The following is a 13,222-nucleotide window of genomic DNA, read 5'->3' on the forward strand; positions in this document are numbered from 1 at the left end:
CTGACGGCCACATGGGCTTTAAAAGTAACAAGTACCCAGGACTCACTTTGTTTCTGACGGCCACATGGGCTTTAAAAGTAACAAGTACCCAGGACTCACTTTGTTTCTGACGGCCACATGGGCTTTAAAAGTAACAAGTACCCAGGACTCACTTTGTTTCTGACGGCCACATGGGCTTTAAAAGTAACAAGTACCCAGGACTTACTTTGTTTCTGACGGCCACATGGGCTTTAAAAGTAACAAGTACCCAGGACTCACTTTGTTTCTGACGGCCACATGGGCTTTAAAAGTAACAAGTACCCAGGACTTACTTTGTTTCTGACGGTCACATGGGCTTTAAAAGTAACAAGTACCCAGGACTTACTTTGTTTCTGACGGCCACATGGGCTTTAAAAGTAACAAGTACCCAGGACTCACTTTGTTTCTGACGGCCACATGGGCTTTAAAAGTAACAAGTACCCAGGACTTACTTTGTTTCTGACGGCCACATGGGCTTTAAAAGTAACAAGTACCCAGGACTCACTTTGTTTCTGACGGCCACATGGGCTTTAAAAGTAACAAGTACCCAGGACTCACTTTGTTTCTGACGGCCACATGGGCTTTAAAAGTAACAAGTACCCAGGACTCACTTTGTTTCTGACGGCCACATGGGCTTTAAAAGTAACAAGTACCCAGGACTCACTTTGTTTCTGACGGCCACATGGGCTTTAAAAGTAACAAGTACCCAGGACTTACTGTGTTTCTGACGGCCACATGGGCTTTAAAAGTAACAAGTACCCAGGACTCACTTTGTTTCTGACGGCCACATGGGCTTTAAAAGTAACAAGTACCCAGGACTTACTTTGTTTCTGACGGCCACATGGGCTTTAAAAGTAACAAGTACCCAGGACTTACTTTGTTTCTGACAGCCACATGGGCTTTAAAAGTAACAAGTACCCAGGACTTACTGTGTTTCTGACGGCCACATGGGCTTTAAAAGTAACAAGTACCCAGGACTTACTTTGTTTCTGACGGCCACATGGGCTTTAAAAGTAACAAGTACTCAGGACTTACTTTGTTTCTGACGGCCACATGGGCTTTAAAAGTAACAAGTACCCAGGACTTACTTTGTTTCTGACAGCCACATGGGCTTTAAAAGTAACAAGTACCCAGGACTCACTTTGTTTCTGACGGCCACATGGGCTTTAAAAGTAACAAGTACCCAGGACTCACTTTGTTTCTGACGGCCACATGGGCTTTAAAAGTAACAAGTACCCAGGACTTACTGTGTTTCTGACGGCCACATGGGCTTTAAAAGTAACAAGTACCCAGGACTTACTGTGTTTCTGACGGCCACATGGGCTTTAAAAGTAACAAGTACCCAGGACTCACTTTGTTTCTGACGGCCACATGGGCTTTAAAAGTAACAAGTACCCAGGACTCACTTTGTTTCTGACGGCCACATGGGCTTTAAAAGTAACAAGTACCCAGGACTTACTTTGTTTCTGACGGCCACATGGGCTTTAAAAGTAACAAGTACCCAGGACTCACTTTGTTTCTGACGGCCACATGGGCTTTAAAAGTAACAAGTACCCAGGACTCACTTTGTTTCTGACGGCCACATGGGCTTTAAAAGTAACAAGTACCCAGGACTCACTTTGTTTCTGACGGCCACATGGGCTTTAAAAGTAACAAGTACCCAGGACTCACTTTGTTTCTGACGGCCACATGGGCTTTAAAAGTAACAAGTACCCAGGACTCACTTTGTTTCTGACGGCCACATGGGCTTTAAAAGTAACAAGTACCCAGGACTTACTGTGTTTCTGACGGCCACATGGGCTTTAAAAGTAACAAGTACCCAGGACTCACTTTGTTTCTGACGGCCACATGGGCTTTAAAAGTAACAAGTACCCAGGACTTAGGGCCCGCGTCCACCTAGCGCATATTTCTCTGTGAAACATGCTGGGAGTGCGCCGGCAGAGCTGGCTTGACGCGCATCTTGTAGATGACAGAAAGAAATCTACAGCCATGCCGCGGTTTTGCACATATTATAGCATATTTGAATAACTTTATTGTATATTAATTATATATATAGTTATTGCCTGACACCACAGTTCGCCCTTTGCTTTTTATTAGCTTTTTAGTAGTGTATTCGTGTAGTTATTATTATTAGTTTTGTCGCGGATCTCAATGGTCTGTGTGGAGACAGCCAGACAGGCAGGCAGCTCCGGTGTCAGGTTACAAGCAGAGTGGTAGATGACTGGCTGTGATTGGTTGTTTGAATATGCGCTCGGCGCACCGCTCTAGAAAAGTTCAGCCAGTTTCAACTCTCTGGCTTGTGCGACCGCATAAAAGGCGCTGAAAAAAGAAGCCGACGGCAGCGCACTTCCTAGAGGCGGCCGCATGGGGCCGCATGCGCTCCCTCCCCATTGTAATACATTGAAAACAGACGCGTGCGGTCCTAAATATGCGCTAGGTGGACGCGGGCCCTTACTGTGTTTCTGACGGCCACATGGGCTTTAAAAGTAACAAGTACCCAGGACTCACTTTGTTTCTGACGGCCACATGGGCTTTAAAAGTAACAAGTACCCAGGACTTACTGTGTTTCTGACGGCCACATGGGCTTTAAAAGTAACAAGTACCGAGGACTTACTGTGTTTCTGACGGCCACATGGGCTTTAAAAGTAACAAGTACCCAGGACTCACTTTGTTTCTGACGGCCACATGGGCTTTAAAAGTAACAAGTACCCAGGACTCACTTTGTTTCTGACGGCCACATGGGCTTTAAAAGTAACAAGTACCCAGGACTTACTTTGTTTCTGACGGCCACATGGGCTTTAAAAGTAACAAGTACCCAGGACTCACTTTGTTTCTGATGGCCACATGGGTAGGGATGGGAATTGATAGGATTTTATCGATACGATTCCATTATCGATTCTGCTTATCGATTCGATTCTTTATCGATTCTCTTATCGATACCTGATCAATTTATAATTTAAATAAATAAATTGGAAATGCAACAGAACTAAGCTGGTTAGAATAACAACATGCAACTTGACATTTCTGATTGTCATTTATTGTTGAGCCCCCATGTCAGGGGCGACAGTGGCTCGGGAGGTAGAGCAGTCGTCTGGCAATCCGGAGGTTCCCGGTTCGATTCCCGCTCCTCCCGGGCAGCGTGTCGATGTGTCCTTGAGCAAGACACTTAACCCCTAACTGCTCCCGATGAGCAGGTTGGCACCTTGCATGGTTGCCTGCGCCGTGAATGTGTGAGTGATTGGGTAAAATGTAAGGAACAAATTGTAAAGCGCTTTGGATAAAAGCGCTATATAAAAAAGCAGCCATTTACCATGTCAGAAAAATACAAAAACTGTAAAAAATAAAACATTAACTATAGCCTACACTTAAATAAAATAATGTATTTGAGATTCTCTTAAAATGTATTTATTTTTTTATTCTTAAACTAATTTAATCTATTGAATAACAGTCGTTATTCCTCTGACTTCTGTCTCACACACACACACACACACACACACACACAGACACACAGAGCTCCCTCCCCGGGCCCCTGTCCTGTAGGTATTGGCTTGTGTTGCTACACGGACACATTTGTATGTTGCACCATGGTACTTCCTGTCTGACGGACTTAGTAAATAAACAATCCGGCTCTTATTATATGTGAACTAAAGAGTACAATGTTTACAGAACAGTCCCCACCCGCTGTTTTATTGTATTTGTACCTGTACTATCCGCTGTCAGCTGTTTATCTCTCTTTGTGAGCTTGATTAAATAGCGTTAGCTCACGTTAGCTAGCGATAGCTCCGCGGCTAATTTTAGCTCACCCTAAACTAAATCAATGAAAGCATTCAAGTAGTTTTCACTGCACATAGAAGTAGCCAAACAGCGGGAGCATTTCGGGAGCATATGACCAAAAGCCAGGCAATTTCGAGCCCTTAAGGAATCAAATAGAGTCTGCCATGGCTACATGCTAACGCGCGCAACTGTAGGAAAAACCTGGCAGCGTTAAGGGAATCGAAAGTCACAGGAGCCACACGGTTCCAGGCATCGGCCAATTAGGAACCGGTTCCCAACGGGAACCGGTTTTCGATTCCCATCCCTACACATGGGCTTTAAAAGTAACAAGTACCCAGGACTTACTTTGTTTCTGACAGCCACATGGGCTTTAAAAGTAACAAGTACCCAGGACTCACTTTGTTTCTGACAGCCACATGGGCTTTAAAAGTAACAAGTACCCAGGACTTACTGTGTTTCTGACGGCCACATGGGCTTTAAAAGTAACAAGTACCCAGGACTCACTTTGTTTCTGACGGCCACATGGGCTTTAAAAGTAACAAGTACCCAGGACTTAATTTGTTTCTGACGGCCACATGGGCTTTAAAAGTAACAAGTACCCAGGACTTACTTTGTTTCTGACGGCCACATGGGCTTTAAAAGTAACAAGTACCCAGGACTTACTTTGTTTCTGACAGCCACATGGGCTTTAAAAGTAACAAGTACCCAGGACTTACTTTGTTTCTGACGGCCACATGGGCTTTAAAAGTAACAAGTACCCAGGACTCACTTTGTTTCTGACAGCCACATGGGCTTTAAAAGTAACAAGTACCCAGGACTTACTGTGTTTCTGACAGCCACATGGGCTTTAAAAGTAACAAGTACCCAGGACTTACTTTGTTTCTGACGGCCACATGGGCTTTAAAAGTAACAAGTACCCAGGACTCACTTTGTTTCTGATGGCCACATGGGCTTTAAAAGTAACAAGTACCCAGGACTCACTTTGTTTCTGACGGCCACATGGGCTTTAAAAGTAACAAGTACCCAGGACTTACTTTGTTTCTGACAGCCACATGTGCTTTAAAAGTAACAAGTACCCAGGACTCACTTTGTTTCTGACGGCCACATGGGCTTTAAAAGTAACAAGTACCCAGGACTTACTGTGTTTCTGACGGCCACATGGGCTTTAAAAGTAACAAGTACCCAGGACTTACTGTGTTTCTGACGGCCACATGGGCTTTAAAAGTAACAAGTACCCAGGACTTACTTTGTTTCTGACGGCCACATGGGCTTTAAAAGTAACAAGTACTCAGGACTTACTTTGTTTCTGACGGCCACATGGGCTTTAAAAGTAACAAGTACCCAGGACTTACTTTGTTTCTGACAGCCACATGGGCTTTAAAAGTAACAAGTACCCAGGACTCACTTTGTTTCTGACGGCCACATGGGCTTTAAAAGTAACAAGTACCCAGGACTCACTTTGTTTCTGACGGCCACATGGGCTTTAAAAGTAACAAGTACCCAGGACTCACTTTGTTTCTGACGGCCACATGGGCTTTAAAAGTAACAAGTACCCAGGACTTACTGTGTTTCTGACGGCCACATGGGCTTTAAAAGTAACAAGTACCCAGGACTCACTTTGTTTCTGACGGCCACATGGGCTTTAAAAGTAACAAGTACCCAGGACTTACTGTGTTTCTGACGGCCACATGGGCTTTAAAAGTAACAAGTACCCAGGACTTACTGTGTTTCTGACGGCCACATGGGCTTTAAAAGTAACAAGTACCCAGGACTCACTTTGTTTCTGACGGCCACATGGGCTTTAAAAGTAACAAGTACCCAGGACTCACTTTGTTTCTGACGGCCACATGGGCTTTAAAAGTAACAAGTACCCAGGACTTACTTTGTTTCTGACGGCCACATGGGCTTTAAAAGTAACAAGTACCCAGGACTCACTTTGTTTCTGACGGCCACATGGGCTTTAAAAGTAACAAGTACCCAGGACTCACTTTGTTTCTGACGGCCACATGGGCTTTAAAAGTAACAAGTACCCAGGACTCACTTTGTTTCTGACGGCCACATGGGCTTTAAAAGTAACAAGTACCCAGGACTCACTTTGTTTCTGACGGCCACATGGGCTTTAAAAGTAACAAGTACCCAGGACTCACTTTGTTTCTGACGGCCACATGGGCTTTAAAAGTAACAAGTACCCAGGACTCACTTTGTTTCTGACGGCCACATGGGCTTTAAAAGTAACAAGTACCCAGGACTCACTTTGTTTCTGACGGCCACATGGGCTTTAAAAGTAACAAGTACCCAGGACTTACTGTGTTTCTGACGGCCACATGGGCTTTAAAAGTAACAAGTACCCAGGACTTACTGTGTTTCTGACGGCCACATGGGCTTTAAAAGTAACAAGTACCCAGGACTTACTTTGTTTCTGACGGCCACATGGGCTTTAAAAGTAACAAGTACCCAGGACTTACTGTGTTTCTGACGGCCACATGGGCTTTAAAAGTAACAAGTACCCAGGACTTACTTTGTTTCTGACGGCCACATGGGCTTTAAAAGTAACAAGTACCCAGGACTTACTGTGTTTCTGACGGCCACATGGGCTTTAAAAGTAACAAGTACCCAGGACTCACTTTGTTTCTGACGGCCACATGGGCTTTAAAAGTAACAAGTACCCAGGACTTACTGTGTTTCTGACGGCCACATGGGCTTTAAAAGTAACAAGTACCCAGGACTTACTGTGTTTCTGACGGCCACATGGGCTTTAAAAGTAACAAGTACCCAGGACTCACTTTGTTTCTGACGGCCACATGGGCTTTAAAAGTAACAAGTACCCAGGACTCACTTTGTTTCTGACGGCCACATGGGCTTTAAAAGTAACAAGTACCCAGGACTCACTTTGTTTCTGACGGCCACATGGGCTTTAAAAGTAACAAGTACCCAGGACTTACTTTGTTTCTGACGGCCACATGGGCTTTAAAAGTAACAAGTACCCAGGACTCACTTTGTTTCTGATGGCCACATGGGCTTTAAAAGTAACAAGTACCCAGGACTTACTTTGTTTCTGACAGCCACATGGGCTTTAAAAGTAACAAGTACCCAGGACTCACTTTGTTTCTGACAGCCACATGGGCTTTAAAAGTAACAAGTACCCAGGACTTACTGTGTTTCTGACGGCCACATGGGCTTTAAAAGTAACAAGTACCCAGGACTCACTTTGTTTCTGACGGCCACATGGGCTTTAAAAGTAACAATTACCCAGGACTTACTTTGTTTCTGACAGCCACATGGGCTTTAAAAGTAACAAGTACCCAGGACTCACTTTGTTTCTGACGGCCACATGGGCTTTAAAAGTAACAAGTACCCAGGACTTACTTTGTTTCTGACGGCCACATGGGCTTTAAAAGTAACAAGTACCCAGGACTTACTGTGTTTCTGACGGCCACATGGGCTTTAAAAGTAACAAGTACCCAGGACTTACTTTGTTTCTGACGGCCACATGGGCTTTAAAAGTAACAAGTACCCAGGACTTACTGTGTTTCTGACGGCCACATGGGCTTTAAAAGTAACAAGTACCCAGGACTCACTTTGTTTCTGACGGCCACATGGGCTTTAAAAGTAACAAGTACCCAGGACTCACTTTGTTTCTGACGGCCACATGGGCTTTAAAAGTAACAAGTACCCAGGACTCACTTTGTTTCTGACGGCCACATGGGCTTTAAAAGTAACAAGTACCCAGGACTTACTTTGTTTCTGACGGCCACATGGGCTTTAAAAGTAACAAGTACCCAGGACTCACTTTGTTTCTGACGGCCACATGGGCTTTAAAAGTAACAAGTACCCAGGACTTACTTTGTTTCTGACGGTCACATGGGCTTTAAAAGTAACAAGTACCCAGGACTTACTTTGTTTCTGACGGCCACATGGGCTTTAAAAGTAACAAGTACCCAGGACTCACTTTGTTTCTGACGGCCACATGGGCTTTAAAAGTAACAAGTACCCAGGACTTACTTTGTTTCTGACGGCCACATGGGCTTTAAAAGTAACAAGTACCCAGGACTCACTTTGTTTCTGACGGCCACATGGGCTTTAAAAGTAACAAGTACCCAGGACTCACTTTGTTTCTGATGGCCACATGGGCTTTAAAAGTAACAAGTACCCAGGACTCACTTTGTTTCTGACGGCCACATGGGCTTTAAAAGTAACAAGTACCCAGGACTCACTTTGTTTCTGACGGCCACATGGGCTTTAAAAGTAACAAGTACCCAGGACTCACTTTGTTTCTGACGGCCACATGGGCTTTAAAAGTAACAAGTACCCAGGACTTACTGTGTTTCTGACGGCCACATGGGCTTTAAAAGTAACAAGTACCAGGGAGCTCCAGTAGCTCACCACGTACCGCGAGTGCTATTTCAGCGCCGTGGACAACCGTGCTCGCGCGGATCTGGGGCTGAGCGCGTTCGAATCCCGGACGGCAGCCGTGCCTTTCCCAGAGTGTCTACCCCCCCATCTGAACCCTTTCAGCCTGCTTCTGTCGGTCGAACTTGACCAAGTATGAATGAGAAGAAAAAGCGATAAACGCTAAAAGAACCAGGTGACTGGTCAAAGTTTAAAAAAAAAAAAAAAGTAACAAGTACCCAGGACTCACTTTGTTTCTGACGGCCACATCGGCTTTAAAAGTAACAAGTACCCAGGACTCACTTTGTTTCTGACGGCCACATGGGCTTTAAAAGTAACAAGTACCCAGGACTTACTGTGTTTCTGACGGCCACATGGGCTTTAAAAGTAACAAGTACCCAGGACTCACTTTGTTTCTGACGGCCACATGGGCTTTAAAAGTAACAAGTACCCAGGACTTACTTTGTTTCTGACGGCCACATGGGCTTTAAAAGTAACAAGTACCCAGGACTCACTTTGTTTCTGACGGCCACATGGGCTTTAAAAGTAACAAGTACCCAGGACTTACTTTGTTTCTGACGGCCACATGGGCTTTAAAAGTAACAAGTACCCAGGACTCACTTTGTTTCTGACGGCCACATGGGCTTTAAAAGTAACAAGTACCCAGGACTTACTGTGTTTCTGACGGCCACATGGGCTTTAAAAGTAACAAGTACCCAGGACTTACTTTGTTTCTGACGGCCACATGGGCTTTAAAAGTAACAAGTACCCAGGACTTACTTTGTTTCTGACGGCCACATGGGCTTTAAAAGTAACAAGTACCCAGGACTTACTTTGTTTCTGACAGCCACATGGGCTTTAAAAGTAACAAGTACCCAGGACTCACTTTGTTTCTGACAGCCACATGGGCTTTAAAAGTAACAAGTACCCAGGACTTACTGTGTTTCTGACGGCCACATGGGCTTTAAAAGTAACAAGTACCCAGGACTCACTTTGTTTCTGACGGCCACATGGGCTTTAAAAGTAACAAGTACCCAGGACTTACTTTGTTTCTGACGGCCACATGGGCTTTAAAAGTAACAAGTACCCAGGACTCACTATGTTTCTGACGGCCACATGGGCTTTAAAAGTAACAAATACCCAGGACTTACTGTGTTTCTGACGGCCACATGGGCTTTAAAAGTAACAAGTACCCAGGACTTACTGTGTTTCTGACAGCCACATGGGCTTTAAAAGTAACAAGTACCCAGGACTCACTTTGTTTCTGACGGCCACATGGGCTTTAAAAGTAACAAGTACCCAGGACTTACTTTGTTTCTGACGGCCACATGGGCTTTAAAAGTAACAAGTACCCAGGACTTACTTTGTTTCTGACAGCCACATGGGCTTTAAAAGTAACAAGTACCCAGGACTTACTTTGTTTCTGACGGCCACATGGGCTTTAAAAGTAACAAGTACCCAGGACTCACTTTGTTTCTGACAGCCACATGGGCTTTAAAAGTAACAAGTACCCAGGACTTACTGTGTTTCTGACGGCCACATGGGCTTTAAAAGTAACAAGTACCCAGGACTTACTTTGTTTCTGACGGCCACATGGGCTTTAAAAGTAACAAGTACCCAGGACTCACTTTGTTTCTGATGGCCACATGGGCTTTAAAAGTAACAAGTACCCAGGACTCACTTTGTTTCTGACGGCCACATGGGCTTTAAAAGTAACAAGTACCCAGGACTTACTTTGTTTCTGACGGCCACATGGGCTTTAAAAGTAACAAGTACCGGCGGTTAGGTGGTCGAGCGGAGATTGCGCTCGTCACCAGCCCCGGAGCTGTGAGCTTGGTTCGCCTGTTCGAATCCAGCTCACAGCTCCGGGGTTGTCACCAGCTTGGCTGGCCGTCTGCACTGATACAATTGGCTGTATCAGAGGGTGGGAGAAGCTGGCGGGGTGGGTCCGGGTCGTTGTAAACAGCGACTCCTACAGTTCGGTCGGGGCGCCTGCTAAGCGCGGATTGGACGTGAGGGGGATAGTGTGGTCCTCCCACACGCTACGCCCTCTCAATGAGAATCCGCGCTGCCAGGTGAAAAGAAGCGGTGATTGGCTGGACGTGTGTCGGAGGAAGCACGTGGTAGCCTCCACTCTCCCAAATGATCTGACTGTGGGGGGTAAAGCGCAGCGACCAGGAAGGGACTGGGAATTGGCATACGACTAACATTGGGATGGGAGAAAATCGGAGGAAAAATGGAGGGGGAAAAAGACCAAAAAAAAAAAAAAAAAAAAGTAACAAGTACCCAGGACTCACTTTGTCACATGGGCTTTAAAAGTAACAAGTACCCAGGACTTACTGTGTTTCTGACGGCCACATGGGCTTTAAAAGTAACAAGTACCCAGGACTTACTTTGTTTCTGACGGCCACATGGGCTTTAAAAGTAACAAGTACCCAGGACTTACTTTGTTTCTGACGGCCACATGGGCTTTAAAAGTAACAAGTACCCAGGACTTACTTTGTTTCTGACAGCCACATGGGCTTTAGAAGTAACAAGTACCCAGGACTCACTTTGTTTCTGACAGCCACATGGGCTTTAAAAGTAACACGTACCCAGGACTTACTGTGTTTCTGACGGCCACATGGGCTTTAAAAGTAACAAGTACCCAGGACTCACTTTGTTTCTGACGGCCACATGGGCTTTAAAAGTAACAAGTACCCAGGACTCACTTTGTTTCTGACAGCCACATGGGCTTTAAAAGTAACAAGTACCCAGGACTTACTGTGTTTCTGACAGCCACATGGGCTTTAAAAGTAACAAGTACCCAGGACTTACTTTGTTTCTGACGGCCACATGGGCTTTAAAAGTAACAAGTACCCAGGACTCACTTTGTTTCTGATGGCCACATGGGCTTTAAAAGTAACAAGTACCCAGGACTCACTTTGTTTCTGACGGCCACATGGGCTTTAAAAGTAACAAGTACCCAGGACTTACTTTGTTTCTGACAGCCACATGGGCTTTAAAAGTAACAAGTACCCAGGACTTACTTTGTTTCTGACAGCCACATGGGCTTTAAAAGTAACAAGTACCCAGGACTCACTTTGTTTCTGACGGCCACATGGGCTTTAAAAGTAACAAGTACCCAGGACTTACTGTGTTTCTGACGGCCACATGGGCTTTAAAAGTAACAAGTACCCAGGACTTACTGTGTTTCTGACGGCCACATGGGCTTTAAAAGTAACAAGTACCCAGGACTTACTTTGTTTCTGACGGCCACATGGGCTTTAAAAGTAACAAGTACCCAGGACTTACTGTGTTTCTGACGGCCACATGGGCTTTAAAAGTAACAAGTACCCAGGACTCACTTTGTTTCTGACGGCCACATGGGCTTTAAAAGTAACAAGTACCCAGGACTTACTTTGTTTCTGATGGCCACATGGGCTTTAAAAGTAACAAGTACCCAGGACTCACTTTGTTTCTGATGGCCACATGGGCTTTAAAAGTAACAAGTACCCAGGACTTACTTTGTTTCTGACGGCCACATGGGCTTTAAAAGTAACAAGTACCCAGGACTCACTTTGTTTCTGACGGCCACATGGGCTTTAAAAGTAACAATGGCTGACAAACGCTTAACCCTTTCACTGCCGTGCTACCAAAACGGTTAACCCTTTCACTGTGACAATACACAGATGGTTAACCCTTTCACTGCCACGCGACAGCAGGTTAGCCCTTTCACTGCCACACGACAGAAGGTTAACCCTTTACTATCACACAACCGACGGTGACCGTCGGTTGCTTGATAGTAAAGGGTTAACCTTCTGTCGTGTGGCAGTGAAAGGGTTAAGGAGACGAGACATTTACTGGCATTCCTACTTGGATCTCAGCTAGTTTTCACTGGTTGTGCTTCAACATCTAGAAAAATAACTGAAACCCATGTTGGTATAAATGCTCCCAATAATGACATTTATTTGATCTTATATCATCTTAGGCTTTGAGCCCAATTCATTGATATTTCTATTGATCTAGCATATTGATGCAGGATTTCCCAGATGATGTTTTTTTTTAACCCTTTCCCTACCACAGCGACAATACAGCAGGTTAACCATTTCACGGCCTGCCACACAACAAAGGGACGGGTTAACCCTTTCACAACCACCACACTACAGAAGGTTAACCCGTTCACTACCACACTACAGACTGTTAACTGAAAGGGTTAACCTTCTGTGGTGTGGTAGTGAAAGGGTTAACATGCTCATAATGCCACTCACACAGGTGCCAGAGAAGAAGCTGAAGATGGTGATGGCCGACAAGGAGCTGTACAAGGTCTGCGCCGTGGAGGTGAAGAGGCAGATCTGGCAGGACAACCAGGCTCTGTTTGGAGACGAGGTGTCGCCGCTGCTCAAGCAGTACATCGTGGAGAAGGAGACGGCTCTGTTCAGCACTGATCTCTCCATCCTGCACAACTTCTTCAGCCCTTCCCCCAAAGCAAGGCGCCAAGGGGAGGTGAGTAGCAGCCGGTCACCAACACTACAGGAATCTCCGTAGATGGACTTAATAATAATAATAATAATAAATTGGATTTAAAGAGAGAAGCAGCACTTTCTCAGACTCAAGGACACTGTACAAAGAGAGAGAAGCTATATAAAAGAGAGGGTAAAAAAAATATGAATATGTATACTAGTAACTACAGGAAAAATAAGATTAAAAAAGGAGGCAAGGTGCTGTCCAATTGGACGAAACGGTAACAAGAAAATTAACAAAAACAAAAACAACGGGATCTGTGGCTTAAAAGAAAAGCGTCAGGGGACTTGGGAGCAGGGCCGTGTTGCGTGAAGGCAAGTGTGAACAGGTGTGTTTTTAGGTGGGTTTTGAAGACTAAATCTGGGCGGCTGGGTAGTGCAGAGGTCTAAGCACTCTCCTGTGTAGCGTGTATCGTTCACGTCAACGTCCATGCGCACAATACACCTAGGATTTGACTTGATTCAACAACAACAAAGCAGTCGGGGCGATGGCGAGCCGAACACGGTCGCAGGTGTGGTTACACTTTACAACGCTCGCT

The 13,222-nt window shown here is 45.1% G+C and overlaps 1 protein-coding gene across 1 annotated transcript in view; it reads left to right on the forward strand.

Moving 5' to 3' along the window:
* nelfb (negative elongation factor complex member B) overlaps window positions 1-13,222 on the forward strand; it is a 75,248-nt gene that overhangs the window by 14,957 nt on the left and 47,069 nt on the right. The window contains exon 4 of the mRNA XM_084307919.1: window positions 12,436-12,666. Within this exon, the coding sequence (XP_084164045.1) occupies window positions 12,436-12,666 (231 nt within the window). The remainder of the gene's footprint in view (window positions 1-12,435; window positions 12,667-13,222) is intronic.

The sequence above is a fragment of the Notolepis coatsorum genome, assembly GCF_963971535.1.
Source record: "Notolepis coatsorum genome assembly, chromosome: 2".
NCBI classification, from domain to species: domain Eukaryota; kingdom Metazoa; phylum Chordata; class Actinopteri; order Aulopiformes; family Paralepididae; genus Notolepis; species Notolepis coatsorum.